Source organism: Battus philenor, unplaced genomic scaffold (assembly GCF_028537555.1).
Source record: "Battus philenor isolate CCGP_79_NKW_IND1 unplaced genomic scaffold, ilBatPhil1.0.hap1 SCAF_2, whole genome shotgun sequence".
NCBI lineage: Eukaryota > Metazoa > Arthropoda > Insecta > Lepidoptera > Papilionidae > Battus > Battus philenor.
The window spans coordinates 5,698,212-5,718,894 of record NW_027181682.1 but is presented as its reverse complement, the minus strand read 5'-3'; the positions used below and the strand labels follow the sequence as shown (position 1 = coordinate 5,718,894).

The window sequence follows — 20,683 nt, the reverse complement described above, 5'->3', positions numbered from 1 at the left end:
AGGGTTTTAATAACAAAGAGACAACATAAACTTAATGAAAGTACACATTTTTTCAGGAATGGTAGCTATAGCATAATTGTTTGGATAATCGAAGAGAACAATTAAATTCATTAGAATGGGTAACGCACTTGATGGATCCTATCAGATGTTTTGTTTCAGCAATAAGGTTTCAGCAACGATTAGATTTCGAATAAACGAATTTTCTTTTTTCTATTTTTGAAAAGAGGCATTGTGATGTTAAGAGATAAATTTGTATTTATAGGCACTGCCCATTCTTACATTAATTAAAATTCATATTTGGTCATAAAGAATCTTTTGGTCTAAACGATCATTTTTTTTATTAAGTATGATATTTTTTTCTTTTCAACTTTTTATTACTTTAAACACTTTTTAATGATCCACAATGTTTTTTACATTGCAACACTGCTATTCTCCGTCGCCATCTTATTGTAGTTCGGCGGTGTGAGATATTTTATGTAAAAGTAATATGTCTAACAAAATATAAAGTGTAAATTTTATTTTATCAGAACTTTTTAAGATACAGGTAAGGTTTAGATTTTTTTGATTATCGTATATACGTGATAATGTTGAAAATAGAATTTACCATGTTAAGTTTTCTCATAGCAAAATGGCGTCGATTGTAGTCTGGGAAGCAAAGGTTATTATCACATTTTAATTTTATTAATCTTTTTATAGTACAACATGGAGGGGCCTTTGGATGCGTCCTTAGTGGCGCAATCCATTAACTATCATGGGCAGCAATTACAAAAAACTTGGGAATCTGAACGAGGAGAAGACGACTTGGCTAAAATTGGCGTGGGTGGACTGGATTTTGCCGTGTACCAATCAAGACATAAACATCTTACTTTCCAAGACCGCAGCAAACGTTTAAAGCTACATCAGTTTATTGCTAAAGAAGCGAATGCGTTATTCGACTCTACGTTTCTTGAAGACACCCCATCGTCGTCCAGCTTAGGAGTGGATACGACTAATCCAGAAGATAGTAAGTACTTGAAAAAGAATTACATCATTATTTGAATTAAACATTTTTACAAGTTAGTTTGTTTTTAGAAGAGCAAAAATAATGATTGTTATTGTTTTTAAGTAATGTACACTAAAATATTTTTGTTACAGATTTGTACGCCCTAATGCCTCCCTTTGAAACATTTTTGAACGTTGACAAGTCTGCTAGATTAAGACATTTCTTTGAAGTAAGTAAAAGTTATGTACTGATTTTTACTTTTAGGACAATAACGAGTAATGATGCCACCTTTAACTGGTACTAGTAGCATCTAAAGGGGTTAGTAAATTAAACTAAAAAAAAATTAAATATTTCATCACCTAACTATCCAATAAAACATACTAAAATGGACTACAGATGTTTCTTTTAAAAAAAATCATGTCATTATGTATACAACTATGCATGATGTACCTTTTTTGCCTTGTTAATTAATTTGTATAATTGTTTTGGTAACATGACTTAACACTGGTACAACATTTTATTCTCATCAAAACTTCAAATCTCAGTACAATTGTCAGTTGTAAATGAATTATTAATGCACATTTTATATTCTGATCAGTACACAAAAGAGATCATATATTATAATTAGTGTATTGTGCTCCAAAAACAGCTTACCAACAAATCTAAAAAAATAACTACTTTCACCATATTACACAATATTTTATTACATTGTGCAAAACATGTTTTGAACTTTTGTTCTTTATTTTTTGTATCTTTATTTGTTTACTAAGTTAATTGATTATCCAATGAGTTGGAAAAAATATTAATGTACATTTATTAAAAACCCTTTTTTCAGAATGTGAAAACTGGGGAACTTATCATTGGTGCTGTTATCAACAGAACTCAATCAGGAATGATGCTCAAGGTGTTGTGCACTGCAGGCCCCACATCCAGATTTGTTGCAGATATTAATGTCAAGGTATTAAAAAAGTTACAACATAATATGAAAAATTGCTAACAAAGAATGAATCTAAATAACAATTAAAATAAATAAATTAACTGTTTTATTTTAACAGGCCTTCCTTCCTGTAGCAAATATCATACCAGCTGTGGACAAGAAAAATGTTTCAAGAAACTACCTGATGAATGACACTGTTTGCTGTGAAGTAATTGAAGTTATCCCAGATACAGACAAAATGGTGTGCGGCATGAAAGGAGTTACTCGGGGCCCTGACGACCCACCACCTAAGCCACCTCTTGGACTTCTCAGCACTGATGACTTTCCGCTTATTTACAAGTATGTACCAAAACTAATTTTGTGAATTATATGATGTTTTTTACACTTCCAGAGCTGTCATGGCTGTTTTTAACACATACTATATGTGTAGATTTGTATGTTTTTGTTATTTTGTGAAGAAGGATAATCTATAAAATCAGTGGTATCAACAGTATCAATCCATAATGATGGTAGCAAACGAAATACTTTAATAACAAATGAAGAAATTAATTCAGACAAGAATTTATGAAAACCTGCCTGTGGAATGATGGCATTTACTGGACCCTATACTGGAATTTTTTTGGATTGTTCATAGAACCGAAAAAAAAATAATACCTCTGCTTTTGTAGAATATTAGAAGGATTTGGTTGTGATGTCTTGTCTGGGAATTATTACCACATTTTTAAAAATTGTATAGGACAAACTGTTTGTGGATTTTTGTTTCACTGGCTTCTGATCACGTTTCAGTACAATTTACACTGCTCACCCAAGTTGAGCAAAATAATAAGCATGATATAATTTCTATAGATGAAAGTTAAAATTAAATAGACGCAATTTTGATGGAAATTCACATATTATTTTAAAGGATTTTGTTTCAATGTCACAAGGATTTCATACCAATATTAAGTATTTTGACAGACATTTTTTTAACAAAAAGGAGAAGGTTAGTACATAACCAGGGTTCACTACTACTACATTCTGGGACATTATAATTCCATATTAAAGTTGATATTTAATATTCCAGCAATTATGTGAAACAATTGATTGGACTTTAATATAATGAACATTTATTGGATGTTGGAGTAATTTATTTATAATAAAATGGACTAGTCACCGCACTTATCTGTTTAGCTGATGCGAGGCTCCGAAAGAAAAATAGCGGCGCAAGGTGTTGTTGGCTCACATAGGTGTTCTGGAAATCAATGGGCTGTTAAGGAACACTGTTTGTCATTATTTTAGGGTGTTTTTTTCTAGGTCTAGCAACGATCGCCAAGACCTGTTTGTCACCCACTACATTAAATTGTGACTGTAGCTGAGACAATTTTGGTAATATTAATATCACATTGTGAGGCGGCATCACCTAATCTATGATGTACTATTTCTGTGTGAAAGAATATAAACCAATAAAATAACATTTTTAGAACAGCTTCATGGGAACAGGTGAGGATTATGTTCGTGTGCCATTAAGCAGAAAGATTTGATAGGATTATATTGTTGAAACTAAAAAAGTCAATTTAACCATTATTTTTTTTTTATCAAGTATCATTGGAATGACTTCGTAACATAAAGGAAAGTTTTTTTCTTCTAAACAGTTTATTAATTTGTTATTATTTGATAAGGAAAACATTGGATATGAAAGGAGAAAGCTATGAAGCCATTTTAGAGAAGAGCCCTGGCTTCAATAACCCTAACTGCGTCCAATATCTCTCTGAACTTCTGGGAATTTCAAATATGCACTGCACAAATTTCATATCTTTAAGGTAAAATTATTATTTTGTTTTTATCTTTATTTAATAAAACCTTTATTATGGTATAAACTGATACAAATTTAAATTCTGTAACAGGAAGAATAGTTTTCAAGCATCAGAATTTGCAGAGGAACTACGTCAAACTCAAGCAAGCAAGTGGGCATTCCGATCTGTAGCTGAAGGCATAGAACATTTTAAAGCTGGAAGGCATTCAGAAGCATTTCAATGTTTGAATAAAGCTCTTAGTATTGATCCACGAAATGTTGAGGGACTTGTTGCCAGAGGAGCATTATATGCAAACAGTGGAACATTCAAAAAAGCCATAGAAGATTTTGAAACATCTTTAAAATTAAATCCGAACCATGCTAATGCTCGTAAATATTTAGGAGAAACATTAGTAGCTTTAGGACGTAGCTATGAAGATGAAAATAAAATAACAGAAGCACAAAAAGCATATGAAGACTGTTTAGCCATAATACCATTTCATGAAGAAGCACAAAACTCTCTGGACTTCCTGAAGAGCAAAACTTCTACCACTAAACCACTAATAGAACCTGCTGAGCTACTGTTGCCAGGGCTGACAGGGGCAAAATCATTTGAAATGAAAGAAACACTGAAGCAACTGCTAAATCTTACAGAGAAAAAGGACAAGAAGAAAAAGAAAAAGCGTGGAAAGGGAAAGAAAAAAAGATCTAGTAGTTCATCTTCATCATCAAGCGACTCCTCTAGTTCAAGTTCATCTTCTGAGTCTTCATCGTCTTCTTCAGATTCTAGTGGTAAGGGAGTTCCATAACCTTGATATTTTAAGCTTATTAAGAAATAACCCTAAAGGACTTATCTAGCTTAATAGTTAGACGTTTAGTTAAAAACCAAGTAAAATCACCAATTATTACATTTGTTTTGTTCTGTGTGATTGTCCATCAGATATCCATATGTAACAAAGTACTTTGTATAATATCATACTAATAATTGGAATATACATTGTAATGTCAAAAATTCTAACATCAAATATTAAGTAGTTTTATTAAAAGTATGTAAAGATAAATTTAACAACTAAATTGATATATGTCCCTTAAAGATTCGGAAGGACCGAACCGTAAGAAAAAGCGGCGATCGCAGTCTAATAGTAAACGGCAACGCTCTCTATCACCACTCAGTAAGCGCATGGCCATACTTGGTGACGCAGACTCCGCTTCCCGCACCCACAACTCGCAGTTCAACCATCCTTATGGCTACCAGCCGCCTCCTCCACCTGTGGAAGAACCTAGTGCTGGACCGATGCGATCCCAGGCTGACATAGATTACGAAATGAAAGTAAGTAGAAAATGTCTTGATATTTTTTTATTTATTTTAATAAAGTATAAATATTTCTACTTTAAATTTCTTGTGTTCATGTATTTGTTACAAAACCATGTTTTGTATCACGCAGGTGCGCAAGTTTCTTGAGATGACCAAAGAAGACTCTGATTACGAAGATAAAGTGCGTAACTTCCTAGAAGAGACAGCTCAGTACAAACGTAACCGCAAGATGCAGGAGTTGGGCCAACAGCCACAACCAGGTGCTGACCATGATAAGAAAAAAAAGAAAAAGAAAGACAAGTAAGTCAGTTAATTGTTAATGTGAAAATCTTAATGGTAAAACAGTATTGTAGCACAAAGAAGAAGTGATTGCTGTATCTGTTACTTTAACAAGTGACCTGAATGAATGGGAATATTTTCAATATTAATGATATTGTGCTTATAACAATTCATATGGATTTTAATATTTATAAGCACAATCTCACTAAGACATACATAATGGCACAAGTATATAAACAACAGCACAAATATAATTAAGACGGACAATCAATAATAATTGCAAAGTGAGAAAGTGAAGTAAATTAACTAATTATTTTATATCCTTCAGGTAATTGTCAGGCTTCTTAACCACAATATTAATTCTCAAATTGTCTCACCACTTTATTCAATACTGTGATAATTGATCAAAATAAAAAAACTAAAGCAACTAAATATGTTTATACAGAAGGCCAATTCTTAAACTTAAAGTAGATAAAAAAGATTAATTACTAATATATTATTTTTATTATAACAGCAAACAAAAATAGCTAGTTACTTTAAAGGCTTTGTCCAAAAATACTATAAATGTTCATCCTAAAAATTGAACAATTTTTATTAGGAAAAAGAAGAAGGAATCTAAAAGGAAGCGTAAAGAACAGGAAAAAGAAGACAAGAGAAAAGCAAAGCTGGCACGTTCTGCAGCTAATAACTCTGAGTATCACCTGCGTGACTTGGAGAGCATAGGTGATAAGAAGCTGAGAGATGCTATCAGGTATTTATAATTCACAGTTATAATAGCACATTTCTCATGTATAATATTATTCTTATAATTTGTGGAGTTATTAATAATAATGCTAACTAAATATATTTGTTTTTTAAAGTTCAATTAATCTACTTTTATGGCTTCAAATTTTTAATTAAAACCTGTAATAAGTATTTCTTATTTGAGTACCTTAAATCAATATCATTGTCATATTTATATCATTAATTTCTCATAAGTAAGAGCATGTATCAAATTATGAAAATTACAGGAAGGAATTGAAAGGAAAATCTAAGAGGGACCTCAGTTCCGAAGGAGAGTATGAAAGAAAGCACAGTGATAAGAGGTACTTATTAATTAATGTGTAACTAGCGATCAATATTTACAATAGTATGAATAACTCATCAATTATAATTAAAGTTTGTTGTATTTGCTATGATTATTGATGCGAATATATTACCATCAGGTTACTTGACGACATGCCGGGCTTAGAAGAGCTAGAATCCAAATTGAGCGCTTACCATGTGATGGTGGAGAAAGAAGTATTGGGCAAGCGTGACGGTCGCGGCTCTGTGAGCCCCATTGATCAAGCGCCGCCACCTCCTCTGGAGAAACCAAAGTGGAAGATGTCAATGAACGCTGTGAAAGAAACGTTGGTATTTTAGATTATTTGTTGTGTTTTTCATTTTTTGGTTAAGTAGATCTAGAACTATCTTGGCTATTTGTCTATTGTTGGGCTTTTTTAAAGAATATCTAATACATGAGATGAACTTTTCAACACCAACTTTATGAAGATGCAACTAATGATTGTATTTTCACATATGCAGTAGCCAACTAGAACAGCTTTTTTGAACTTACCTAAACATACTAGGACCACATGTCTGTGTGCAATTGTTGCAAACACTTCTGTGGCTTTTGCAGATAAATGTATATCTACTGTCTATTCACCATTTTGTCCAATGTTAAAGAACTTTTTTTATTAAATATTTATTTATATAAATCTTAGTGTGCAGCCATATACATATTTATTTTTTCAGTAGGGTTAAGAAGAAAGACACACCTGTACAAAAGGGTTACAAAGAACGCTACGCGTTTGAAGACAGTTCAGATGATTCACAAGAACCAACTAAGGTGAGATTGAAATTTTAAAATAATTTTACATAGTTATGTATATATATGTATAAATGAGATAAACCGAACTAACCTAATTTTTCTTTGTTGAATATTTTCTGCAAACCATTAAGGTGCATTTAATGGTATATATACAATGGAAAGTTACAAAAGTAAATCTAATTGAGTGTAATTTTATAATTAAAAATTGAAATTGAGTACCGACAAATTTGCATCTGTTGCCGGCTATGCTAAAAATAAAATTAAATAAACTTTTATACACAGTGAGACAAAAAACATTTTAGTTTTCAAATATAACATTAACTATCTTGTGTTAGCAGCCATCGCCGTCTAGTGGAGAAAAGAACGTGTCCGTGCGTCGTGCAATGGCCATGAAGGAGCCGCCGCCACTGCCGAGCGCACCGCCGCCCAGCAAGTCGCGCGAACCCGACCCGCCGGGCACCGAGCCCAACCACCACCAGCACCATTCACACCCACCGGTACGCTTAACAGACATTAACAAAATAAACATATAGGCCTTCTCCCTTTAAAACCTTAACCCCCTGTCTATACCTTTGGAGTTAGCTTATAAACAGAATTTTCTCTTCTAAGAACCTTAACCTCCAGTCTAGATCCTTGGAGTTAGTTTGTAAACTTAAACTACCTTTTTTTAAGCCCACTAACTAACACTAACACCACTTTTATGTTCGGCGTTAAATGAGCTTAAAAACAACTCCAAAAAATAGATATATTTTTTTATTTTCGCAGGTACGCAAAGGCAATATAGTGCTAGACAAATTCGGTTCATTCCGATTGGCGCAGGAAGGCGAAACTCCAGTGTCAGTGGGCGACGGGCGGCCGGAACAATTCGTAACAAGAATCAAACCGCCGTCGCCTTCTGGTCGGCGGCCACGCTCTCCGCCCTCGCCGAGGAGGCGCTCCTCTAACTCCTCGGATGAAGACCGTCGCTCACCTAAAAGGTCTAGAAGCAGGTTAGCTTGTAGAAATATAAAAGTGTACAGGCTTCAATTCACTCATATAATATAAAGGGTAATGAATAAAAATAATTCATGTTAATGAACTTAAGATTACTTAAGCAATTTCAAAAATTAGGTACTTGCATAAAAGGTTTATCTATACATATTTTTTCATTTGGTTACATTGTTATTCTACCCCATTGATTATTGAATTTCAACATTAATTCAATTGGTACTTACAATATTAATAATCCGTCATTTTTACCACAGCTTAAATTTCGAAACAAATATTTGTATATATACATATAAGTAATTTTTTTTATTATTTGTCAAGATCTATTTTTTAGTTACAAACTGGGCTGCGAAGACATGTATAACAATGTACATTTGCACTCTAAATATTTGAAATGTCAAGTTAAAGAGATGAGGTTCCCCTGTGAAGATATTTATCTTTTTTTAGAATTTTTGTAATGATGCAGAGACTAGCCATGTGTACAGATGTTATAGAAAAGTTGACTGATTGTGATTATATTGATAAATATTATACTTTTAAGTAATTACTTATATAGAAGGCAGATATCTACTATATACTACCTATGTAGAGATGAATAGCAAGATTTATTTGTATTTTATGTTATGAATTACTGGTTTGAATTTTCAAAGTACACCATATTTATTTTATTATTTGTAAAAAAAAATGAATTATTTCTGTTTTGTAAATACATGGTGATGTGATAAATATTCATCATTAATTATTATGCAAGGTATTTTAGGTAAATGTTAATTTTCTCTCATTTTAAACTATTTTTTAATGCAACATGCCCAAATTTACAGTCACATATTTTTATTAATTCTTTGGTTTTGAACATATGATTTGCTGACGTTAAATTCGAATATAAATCTAATTGAATAGGGTCAAGTTCACCCAAAAAGCAATGCTCAGTTTCGTTCCGAGATCAAACCGGCTTGTGCATCCGATGGCATGGCTGTTGGGACCGAAAAGTTCTCGAGCTGCGATCAAGAGCCGGTAAACGCGGCGTGAATTGCCCTCTCACTAGGTGGACCGATGACATAGCTAAGGTCGCGGGAGTCGCTGAATGCGGAACCGATTATCGTAGTGATTTCTGGAAAAGCATTTGCCTAGCAGTGGGTGTCTATCTGTTGTCAAGGAGGAAGAAGTCGATGATTACTATTTGTTTGTTTTTGTAGATCTCGGCCGCGCAAGTACCGGTCACGGTCGGGGTCGCGCTCCCGCTCGGCCTCCAGTGGCAGCGCGTCGCCGGCATCGCGTCGACGCCGCTCGCCCTCGCCGCGCTCGCGCTCGCGTTCCGATGCTAGCCGCTCCTACTACTCGCGCAGCCGCTCCCGCTCGCGCTCTGGCTCCAGGGACAGGTATGGTGCTTTTATTTCCCCACCATGCGTTTTGAAATAATATCTTTAAGTGAAGGGGTCACAATTGTAAATGCTCTTTCAATGGCAGTTAATTGCAAATTTGTAATTACAAAGTTTCTAGGTATAACATTTGACTGTGTAGTGCTACTCTTAAATCGATCGACGGGTGAACATACTGAGCTCAACAGCATATGTAGTAAGACGATTATTTGTGCGTAAGACTCGAGTTCATTGAGTAAGCAAATCCTTCTGTAGGTTTTTAATTGCTGGATTATTAATAAAATCGAAGAATTTTTGTGTGCTGCTACAGTTACTACACTAAAATAGAGAGAAAAGAAATGATAGAGCATAACTTGGAAATGTGTTGGCCTGCAGGATGCTTCAATGTATATCATGTGTAATTTAAGGTAAATTATTAACATAAAAGAACATAGTCTCGTTGAGTTTTTAGCCTGTATTTCTCTAGTCTGTGGCAATTTGGTTTTTAAACAAATAATGGAGAACTTTCTATTGAATTTGCAGAAATCGTCGCATGAACCGTCGCGGCAACTGGCGTGGCCGCGGAGGCTTCGAGCGTGGCACGTACTACCGGCCGCGCTTCCACACGTATAACGGCAACAACCGTGGCCGCGGCCGGGGCGGTGGTGACTTCCGACGGGACGACGGTCGCCGCTTCCAGCCCGAGTGGCGCGATAATCGCTCGAGAGGCGGCCGCCCATTCAGGCCAAGGAGAGGCGGCGGAGGCAGGGGAAGGCCGTTCAGGTAAACTTTAATCGCCATGTGACATTATTTTAAAAAATATAAAAGCCGAATGTGTTGCTAAACTAAAAACTCGAGAACGGCTCCACCAGTTCGACAAATTTTCATATTATCATTAACAGTTGATACAGAGGTTCCTATGGAGAAAAAAAATTAAAATTCAACTCTCCTCTTCTGCTACCAACAACAGAGTATATTAAAATACCTTTCCTTAGCTGTCAAACATTTAATGTAAAACTAAAACATGAAAGGCGTGTTAAGTCGGAATCAAACAAAAATATTGTGGTTTTACCAATACAATGAAATAAAAAAATTATGCTGTATGTGAAGACTTGCAATCAACTCTATACTATTTTGTACATATATAAACCTACTAAGTCTTCCATACAAATAAATTAATAAAATGTAACCACACCTAATAATACTAGCTTTGCAATGTATGAGATAGAATACTTATTTTTGTTCTAGAAAAAAATTTTACTCTGGTAAATTTTTTAAGAATAAAAGTTAACAAGGGCAGATAATAGTTATTATTAAAGACGATTTATTACACACAGAGGCGGCTTCCGTGATTTCCGCGATAGGAGGGGTGGGCGCTATTCCCGTTCTAGGAGTCCTGATAGGACTCGACGCTCCAGATCTTACAGCCCCGAACGACGCGAGAAGGACAGGGACAGGTTCGTTTGTGCACAACTTGAATGCATTTTTGACTAAGCCAACCAAAACAAAACATCATCAACTTTTTTAAAAAAAATAATGCATTTATTAATTTTTATAAAACTATTATCTAAGGACTATTAAAAAAATAAGAGTTCTCGGATTTGCATCGTAAATTGCTATTACAGCTACTCTCGTTTGTCTGAACGCAACAGCCACCGCAGCGAGGGCGAATATGAGGAGGAAAGGTACGTAGACAGGAAGGAGTACGACGGCAAGTGGGCAGACGGCAACGAGCCTGAGAGAAACCACCCAGAAGAAAAAACTGCTGAAGAACCACCTCCCAAAGAATAACTCAATCCATTAAAACTTTTTCTCTACTTTTCTTCTGTTTGTCCTCGTTAGTATTAGATTTAACAAAGTATGTTTAAGATGCTTACAAATAAAACAGCCTTTGGAATTCTTTGGTTTATTTGACTATTGTAAATAATAGGTTTTAAACAATGTTTCATGTTAAATGTAACATGTTTCATGTTAACAGTTTTTGCATTTGATTATAGTTTTTAAGTCCTCCAGCAAATTGTATTGCTTGAATAACATTCAGGGTTGCATTAAAATATATTCTTAACTTCAACATATATTTAGTTCACAAAAATTGTGTAGATTTACGACGTAGTGATCATTCCATTGTAAAAAGTTAAACAATTGAATTACAATTATTGTCACCAATGTGTGTCTGATAATCATTAAAATATTTAATAAATCGGCGTTTTTATTCCTCTTCCTAGATATATAACATAAAAAAATAATTTTGTTTTTTTTTTTCGAAAAATAAGTAAAAATTACTCCAGTTAATTTAAAGTAGTTACTGGCTTCTTTTTTGTAACAAAATTTTTCAGGGTGCATTTATTTAATTAGTAGTAAATACAATTTCCATATTTTCTGAGAAAATAAAGTAATCAAAATAAATAACTTTGTATTTTTTATGGCCCCCGTTTTTGGTACCTCTCGTACAGCCCTAGCTTATTGTGGGAAAGCATCTTATTGGTAAAATTTTCAGATGTCTTATTTTCGCTCTCTCTCAGTCTTCACATAATCGTTCATTCACTCTTTATAATATATAGAACTGAATATACATATCATATAATCTAACGTTTCTATTAATTCGCGATTCCCTTCTTTCATCCTCTCAATGATCACAGTCCAGGTCTATCCATAAATATGTGTTACAGATATATTTATCAGTTTATAGTTTTTGTTTACATTTTTATTTTATTACCTTAATCTGTTACAATTATTGCTCTTCTATGTTTTTATCCTTATTAAGTTGCTTGCGCAACCCAATTTTAATTTTCGATTTTGTTTTATTCCTTCTAATTTCCTGCAATAACTGAGGAAGAATGCTCTGCCTCCTTCGTATTTTATAATTCAGGCGATGCTCGTCTCATTGATCTTCCTAACCGGCATTCCAATTCGTGTCTAAGTCCTCTGAATGCGGGGTAGCAGGCTATCAAGTGCACCACGGTCTGGTCCACAGCCAATTCACAAAAGCATATCGGACTTACCTTGATCTTAAAACGGTAAGCGTACTCCAAGAATCAGCCATGCCCCGCGAAAATCTGGACCAAGGCCGTATCCAGCTCGATGCTCCGGAACGCGCAGTAGGCTGAGTAATCACATATTAAACCGTTGGCTGCATCAATTTTCACCTGTTCTTTAACTTGCAACTTAAGCAATAGAACAATTCGGTATGCAAGTAATAGGCACAAAGGAGATGAAAGGATGTCATTAATTTTAAAGATGCTGTAGCTGCCGCTTGAATCTACATATTTTAGCGGCCGCTAACAAACCCGCCAGTCTCAGTCGACGTCAAAATAATCGTTTAATTGACAGACGACAGAATTCTAACAACGAATGAAATGCAACAATACACCGCGTGTCTTTGGGAACTTTAAATAATAAATAGGTGTACAGATAGCCATGTAAATTAGACAAATACAAGTATTTCGTGTGAATTCCGTTTACTTGGCACAACAGTATTCTATTTCAAATAACATAGAGAACCTTTCTAATCCTAAAGTACTTAATTCATAAATACTTTTATGAGATATTTTTTTTTAAATATGCAGGTCTTTTTGTTATATGAAAAAATACTATTCCAGCCTTTTTTTCCAAGGGTTTTCCGATGTATCCCTTCCCGGAATAAACTTTAAGTCACAAATTGAACGAGAATCAACACAAAAACAATCCAAATCATAAGAACAATCAATATGTATGTAAACACATCTTTAGTTAATTATCACTCATCAATGAAATAAGTGATACATTCTCTGTCAAATACAATAATAAGATTGAGACACAAGAATATTCTCAATACTTATTAATGCTATTATATGACGTATTTCTTGATATTTTTGTAAACCTACGATTTTCGAGTAAGCTTATAGGCGTAATGTAAACCTACTTTTATAAACATCTCTCCGGTATAAAAATGAAACCATTTTTTAAATTTAAATTTAAATTTTTATTGGAAAATAAAATCCCTAGTATTAATCATAATACTATCAGTCTGTACTTTCGTTGATTATATGAATTAGTCAGTTGACACTGGAAAGGCACAAGTGCAATTGACTTCTGTAAATTGTGATCAATATTTTACAAATATTTATGATTCAACTGTATTATTTGTTTATTCTATTATTATGACAGGATAAATTAACTTAAATGTAATAGATAGGAAAATATAACCATATAAGACACCAATCAGCTCCCTGATAGAAAATTAACCCATACACACACCAACTTCAACTATTTGTTTAAGAAACTAATACCTTAATTATATTTAAGATTGTTTCTTCTTTTTGTCCTTCTTAGTCTTTTTAACATTCCAATACCAGATTAATTGTAAGACCAAAATTCCATTTGTAACAGTGGATACACAGTATGTAAGAATGATAATAAAATCACCAGTTTCTTGTATAGACGTAAATATTCTGGCAATGCTTCCTCCAAATAGAAGCAAACAAGTAACTGCTGATAATTGTCCTGTGCTGTGGTTATTGTAGTTTGTTATTATCTGAATAGCCTGAAAATATAGTTTTAATGTATTTACTAAAATTTTTAACCCTAATTAATCTGTACCAAAATAATTATTACTTTAGTCAAGTGATTACATAATTTGTGCAGGACAATTTTTTTTTCAGTATACTCACTAAATTGTTATGTTCTAATATATTTTAAATAAATAATTTCTGTGATTACCTTTGCTGTAACAATGATAGGTACATTAATTGCTTGCATAGACCATAGTACATCTTTAGGTGTTAATCCACTGACAAGTGCTAAGACAACACTTGTGTAAACTGCTAAAAATGATACAGCTTTTGCTGAACTCCCTCCAAAATGTAGCACAAGTGCTGCAATGATTGCTGTTTGTATAGCCAGAAAAGTTCCTTCGCCCCATGCACTAAAAAGTGTAATTCATGTCAAAGTTAATATATTTTTAATAAGTTACAACTTTTACTTTTAAAGCATTAATTTTAAAAACTCTCACCTAAATGGAAAGTTCATAACATAGCTGTAAGAAAAATTTGCAGTAATAGCAAAAAGCTCCATGTACACAGCATAAACATTAATTCCTTCAGCACTCTTACTGCCAACTATTTTTAGTATTTGTGGAACTTTTACCAATATTGAACCAGCAATGATACCAATTCCAAGACCTTTGCTTAAAGTGCTCTTGAAGCATGGCACTAAAATAAAAATAGAAACTCATCCTGCATATACGATTAAAAATTAATTAAAAATTCACTAAAAGAGAGTTCAAGGTTTACCATCGAGAAAGTTAAAGTTCAAAAAATACTCGTCGTAACATTTCTCCGATAAAATTGATAAAAGAATGCCTTTAATAAAGTCCGCCATAGTATAAGATGCACCTAATTATATATATTTATAAGATATATTTACAAGCATGTACGAAAACTTTATATAAAATTTTACAATTTAAGTAATAAGCTTATGGGCTAAGTTTAAAATACTATTGATAACATCATTGAAGTAAATGTAGTGTATGTGTGACATCGACATATTTTGACAATTCGACACAGTGTTTATATATTAAATAGAGAGATATTTTGATGAAAGTGATATTTTAACTCTGTATTTGCAAATTATGTTTTATTAAACGTGTAAAAGAAAAGTCCTGTATGCTTTGAGTCATTTCAATATTTTTTTCTTTTATTAACTTCTGATTTCAAACAAGAAAGTTTTTGAAGTCAACTCTGTTAGCCTCGTATAATATAAGAAAAGCAGATTCTAAGAATTAATTTAGATAAAATATAGAAAGGTTAATGTAATGATTTCCCAAAGAATGTCCTTTTGAAATAATTACCAATCCAAACCTTTTATTTTCTATATGAATTATGAGAGACGAACCAATATTACAAATACGTCAGTATTATTCTTTATATTTCCTTATTTAATTAAAATTGTACATGATAAGGAACTCGATGAGGCTTCTAACAACCACTATTTAAATATGTTAAGTGAAAGTGAATTGATGCTGCTTCTAAATATTTATCCAACAGATAACCGGAGGCCGAAGTCGCACTAATAATAATAATTCGCGCCGCGCTTATGAGCTAAATATATATTAAATATCCTGGGTATTTCATCAATGGTATGAAATAGCCGGAATGTTATATTTAATATCAAGTTTTTCATGAAGAAAAGTACGTGTAGCATTATAATAAAGTGAAACATTTGTGTCGCGTAATTTTGCTACCTTCGACATTCTTTAAAGATAGTAGTGTTAACATATTATTTGGTACAAAAATTAACATACAGTAATAACGTTTATTTAAAAAAAGTATTTTACGCTCATTTTAAACGTAATGGTCTAAGACAAATAAATTTTAAGCTGGTATTTTTTGTTGGTTTTTTGTAAACCTATTTTATTGAGATTTATTATGAAATTTATTTTGTTTAGCAATTAATATTAATCTAATAATGTTACATGATAGTTATATTAATTGTTAAAACCAGGGGTATAGTCAACTTGTTTTCATTCAGTTTTAATAAAATTATGACACATTGAAATAATTTGAAAAAATGTCATTACACACACAATCTAAGTTATTAATATTTATTGTATTTCATGAATAATGACATTTGTTGAGGCTAAGTTTAAGCTAGTTACTTAAACTTTTGTGTATTTATCTTACACACAATTTACGTGTTGGGATATAAATAAAAATGTTTATGCAATGACTTCATTTATTTTTATTTCTTATATCTATCCAGTATTAATAGTCGTCGATCAAATGATGATGATTTTTGTCACGGAGTGGCCAAAGGCGTATAACACGGATAACATGAATTAACAGGTTTGAATTTACGTTGAGTGGTTTGTTACAGCGGCGCGCACTGCAGTGTTTGGACTAGATCGTACACCGACAGACGTCAGGGGAACAGACGGATTCAGAAATTTATTACGAATAAAAAGTAGAATTATGATTCCTACAAAAAAAAAATAAGCAAAATCGTCTATGATTAAGATATTTATTCATGAATCTTTAAGCTTTGAATATTGACAAATTAAAAAAAAAAACATACAAAAACATTCGGTTACAACATCCAAAACACTATTATAAATTGAATTTTGCCGTCACTCGTCAACAGTAATAAAAGAAACGAGCACTTGGCGTGAATGGCACACAGCCCTGCCCGCCGCTTCACATATTGCAACACATAGAAGTCACTATTAAATATTATGAAATTAAAATACAGAAGGAAATTATATATTATATTCGCATTTTTACTAAAAATACATACCAATATATCATTTCATACTGCGGAAATTTTTTTCATTAATTTAAATGGAAAATTATATAAAAATTACAATTCAAATATCCTTTTTTGTTGGAGGATACTATTTTAAAATTAAATGTCCATATACAGCACATTAGGTTGATCGAAAATGGTTATAAAACAACCTAATAACACATTATTTCATTAAATTTATTATTTAACATTTCCAGGCACCAGAGGCATCGAATTTTATTTTAATATCTTAAGCTTTTTAACAGCAATTTCATCCATTTCTTGACCTCTCATCAAAGATAAAAGTTATCAAAACCATGTATATGAACTACCTAAAAGCTAGTACTAAACCAAGTGCATGAGTGATTTTTTTGAGTGGTATTATCCCTTACTAATCTGCAGTCCACCAATATAAAATACTATATTATATAAATACTCAACTCCTTCCAGAAGGAAAGAAACACTGCTGCAATTTTGTTTCCATGATTATTCCAGTATGTTATATAAACATTTAAAATCATATAGTAATTTTGCCAAAGTACTAATTTACATTATTGACCTTATTCAAATGATGATGTCAATCAGATAATTGACAATAATTGAAATAGCAGTGTGATGTAAATCAACTTGTATGAAATTGTGTAAGATTATGGATTGCTTTTCATCATCATTTATCACAATCATTCATGCACTTGAAAAAATCTTGTCCAGTCTACCTTAAAAATATCAACAGCATGCTTGTAACAACTTCATGTTATTAATTGCTAATGTACATTAATGACAAGTTTTATAATCAGAATTCCTCAAAAGTTTCAAAAGTGTATTACAATAATAATGCTTATATTATATGAGCAAATTAAGATTCTTACTATATATACACTATAAAATAATAGTAGTGAAAAGCACTGAAAGTGACAGTCACTAAAACTGCATTGAAAGGATATTGAAAGAAGTGAAGGACAGTTGTCAGATGATGTATTTTTGATTCAAATAAAAATTAAAAATTGCAATTTTATAAACATTTTCGATTCTTGTTCTCGAGTTATTGCATTCATATCATTTAATTATTCACAAACACTCATGAAAGTGGTTTTAGAGAAAATGACAATTTAGGCCTTGAGTTATTTTTGCCCAAGATTTTCTTTTGTTCCTCTTTTACTCTCTTTTCTTGTTCTTTTTTCAGTTTCTGTCTCTCTTCATCCATTTTTCGTTGTTCTTCTATCATTGCTAACCTCTCTTCAGCCTTTAAATGAGATAAATATTCAATGTCATTACAAAACTCATAATTTGTTTTTTGATACCTATTTTAAATGACACATTAATGAAAAATCAATGAATGATAAAGATGAAAGATCTTCATTGCATGGCTTTGTTTTCATATGTATATTCAAATTAATTGCTTATTTTGTATTTGATTTTTTTCAATGTTTGATTTAAATGTGTATGGTTTATCAAAATAAGTTGATGCTACACTTGTCAAAAGTTTATTTCTTGTTTGGAATTTGAATATTGATCAAATAATATAATATAAATAAACCTATTTGCATAGGATGCCTCTATGATAGTAAAAGATAAAATAGTGCTGGACTTACCAACTTTCGTTGTGCTTCCTCAATTTTTTTGTTATTTTCAGCCATGATTTCCTCCAGCTCTTTTCTTTTACGAGCTTCTTCCTCCTGTATAATAAAAAAAACATGTTAATCCTTACTCTCAACTTCCTAAAGACAGAAATTAACAATGAAAATGAGAGTAGTTTTATATCAGTTCATCATTTGTGAAAAGTAAGATACTGTACAAGCTAGACAATAATATAATCCACACTCTCAGTATAACATATATATGCATATCATTGTGCATGAAAAAATCAGATAATATCTCAGAAACCTTTCTGAGATTTTCATCCCTATATAAAAGTTTACATTTGTAATGTACAAATGTATAATAGAAGCACATGGTTCTTATTCTAACACTATAAACCATGATGAAATTGTATAATATATTTAAACATAAAATGTTGTTATACAAAAAATAGATTCAAAAAATACCTTCAGTGTTCACGACAGGATCCTCAAGCAGCGTCTCCAAAAAATTCTTACGGCTTCTGGTCTTGATCAGTCTTCTGACCTGACTTATACACTACGTGACTGCCAAGGACAGTCAAGTGAACAATTTTAAAATGCTAGCCGGAAGCCTTAATGGCAATCTTACAAAAAGGCAGAATATAAAGCAAAGAGAAGTCTGCCTCCAAGGTGCAAATGACATGCATGTGGATTAATGGATATGTCAAGTTAATCATTACATTGTTGTCAGAACGACAATAAAGAGTTCAAGAAACTAATTCTTGTAAGCACTCGAACTACACCTGACTGGACCTTTAACAGATATGATCGAAATAATACTTTAATTAGTTACTCTTGTACATGTTGGTATTACTTAAAACATTGAAATGTACAAATAGTGTTTATTAGCTGTGAGAACACTGTGTTCTCACCGAGTGAGTGTGGCCATGTATAAAATCAACATCTCAGGTTGTTTTTGCACATGGCTGACAGGGGGAAGATAGAGTTACCTGTCTAGCAAGTTCCTCGCGCCGCTGTTGTTCTCGTTGTCGCTCAAGCTCTTGCATCATTTCTGTCTCCATCTTGTGTTTAGCTTCTTCCACTCTTTTTGCAACTTCTTGTTCTATTTCTTCTTTACGCTTCTCTAACTCTTCTTCTACCCTTTTCTTTACAAGCAATTCAATTCTTTTTGCTGCTTCTTCTTCTACAACCTATTAACAATTTTAGACATGTAGAGGTTCAATTCACATTTTTGGTAAAGAAACTATTAGATACAAGATTATGATGTTTATTTATTTATTATTCATTATAGATTCTACACAAGCCAAAAAATTAATAAATTACCATTTAATAATAAAAATGTTTAGCATAATATTTTTTGTATTATTTTTCATATAATTTACAATGATATAGTTGTTTAAATTGTTTTTCTACAATCAGATTGTTACATATAAATTATATAAAATCTATTTATCAAATTGTGTGGTGACAATCTGAGAAAAATATGCAAATTTTGTGTCCATTTTCATCCATTTAAAATAGATAAACAGGAGAAATAAACGTAACATGATAACTACCTTTTGCTCAGCTTCTCTAATACGTCTTTGTCTCTCCATTTCAGCTAAGCGGTCAACTTCGTCCATTTTATTACGACCTTTAGATTTCTTTCTTCTACTGCCATCATATGAAGCATCGCTGGTGCTAGAAGATGATGCTGAACGTGACCGTTTTCTAATAAAGTTTAAAATATTATTCCAATAAAGTTACATTTAGTAAGAAACAAAACAATATAAGTATCAATGTATCACCTGGATTTTGAACTTCTCTCTTTAGACTTTTCAACATGTTTTGAATTCCTGCTTCTAGATGAAGAACGATCCTTAGATCGACTTTTTTTCCGGGAGTGTTTACTACTTTTATGGTGACGCCTGGGCGACTTGCTTCTTGATCTCGAACGACCCATTTTAACTATTAGCGTAATTTCTACTTATAAAAGTAAATTATGTTAAAATGATAAACGCTACTTCCACAGCCGCACTTACAATTGTGTACAGATTAAATAAGCAAAGTTAAAGTTGCTTTCGCACAGACAACAAATATTATACGCAGGGCGCAACAAAACCTAATAATGCTTTTTTTATTTATATGTGTACAATGAGGTTATTTCAAAGAAATATATTCTTTAAACTATAATTTTTTTAATTATATTTTTTGATTTAATAACAGAAATATCATAAACATACGGTTCCAGAGGGGTTCTTGAAACTTTTAAAACGTGTTTATAACCGAAGACCAGATTTTTATCGCATTCGTTTTTGAAACCTCCCGTTCACCCCATGTCATGGTTCACAAGGACTTTTTTGACAAAATTAATTTTTCACTTATT

General features: G+C 32.4%; 3 protein-coding genes across 11 annotated transcripts; 1 reads left to right on the top strand and 2 right to left on the bottom strand.

Moving 5' to 3' along the window:
* The first annotated feature begins 429 nt into the window (after positions 1-429).
* Positions 430-11,507, top strand: LOC137922480 (tetratricopeptide repeat protein 14 homolog). Of its 9 annotated transcripts, none has more exons than XM_068765488.1 (19): positions 430-544; positions 697-1,003; positions 1,135-1,211; positions 1,818-1,940; positions 2,038-2,258; positions 3,578-3,718; positions 3,803-4,479; positions 4,785-5,020; positions 5,136-5,305; positions 5,883-6,035; positions 6,295-6,369; positions 6,490-6,675; positions 7,061-7,154; positions 7,472-7,633; positions 7,902-8,125; positions 9,320-9,502; positions 10,025-10,264; positions 10,801-10,938; positions 11,107-11,507. In XM_068765488.1, the coding sequence occupies exons 2-19, from the start codon at positions 703-705 to the stop codon at positions 11,270-11,272; spliced, it is 3,567 nt and encodes a 1,188-aa protein (XP_068621589.1). In that variant the 5' UTR covers positions 430-544; positions 697-702; the 3' UTR covers positions 11,273-11,507. The 9 variants fall into 9 exon arrangements, with proteins under 9 accessions (XP_068621589.1, XP_068621590.1, XP_068621593.1 ...); XM_068765489.1 differs by having other exon boundaries at positions 3,803-4,482; positions 7,064-7,154; XM_068765492.1 differs by having other exon boundaries at positions 3,803-4,482; positions 7,475-7,633; positions 10,819-10,938.
* A 1,958-nt stretch (positions 11,508-13,465) lies between these two features.
* Positions 13,466-14,974, bottom strand: LOC137922320 (mannose-P-dolichol utilization defect 1 protein homolog). Its single transcript, XM_068765300.1, has 4 exons — positions 14,752-14,974; positions 14,472-14,670; positions 14,180-14,384; positions 13,466-14,003 (listed from the first exon to the last, which is right to left on the bottom strand). Exons 1-4 carry the CDS (start codon positions 14,837-14,839, stop codon positions 13,761-13,763), a joined length of 735 nt encoding a protein of 244 aa, XP_068621401.1. The 5' UTR covers positions 14,840-14,974; the 3' UTR covers positions 13,466-13,760.
* A 1,484-nt stretch (positions 14,975-16,458) lies between these two features.
* On the bottom strand, positions 16,459-20,337 carry LOC137922048 (UPF0430 protein CG31712-like). Its single transcript, XM_068764896.1, has 5 exons — positions 20,106-20,337; positions 19,875-20,028; positions 19,308-19,508; positions 18,331-18,414; positions 16,459-17,981 (listed from the first exon to the last, which is right to left on the bottom strand). The coding sequence occupies exons 1-5, from the start codon at positions 20,258-20,260 to the stop codon at positions 17,817-17,819; spliced, it is 759 nt and encodes a 252-aa protein (XP_068620997.1). The 5' UTR covers positions 20,261-20,337; the 3' UTR covers positions 16,459-17,816.
* Between the last annotated feature and the right edge of the window lie 346 nt (positions 20,338-20,683).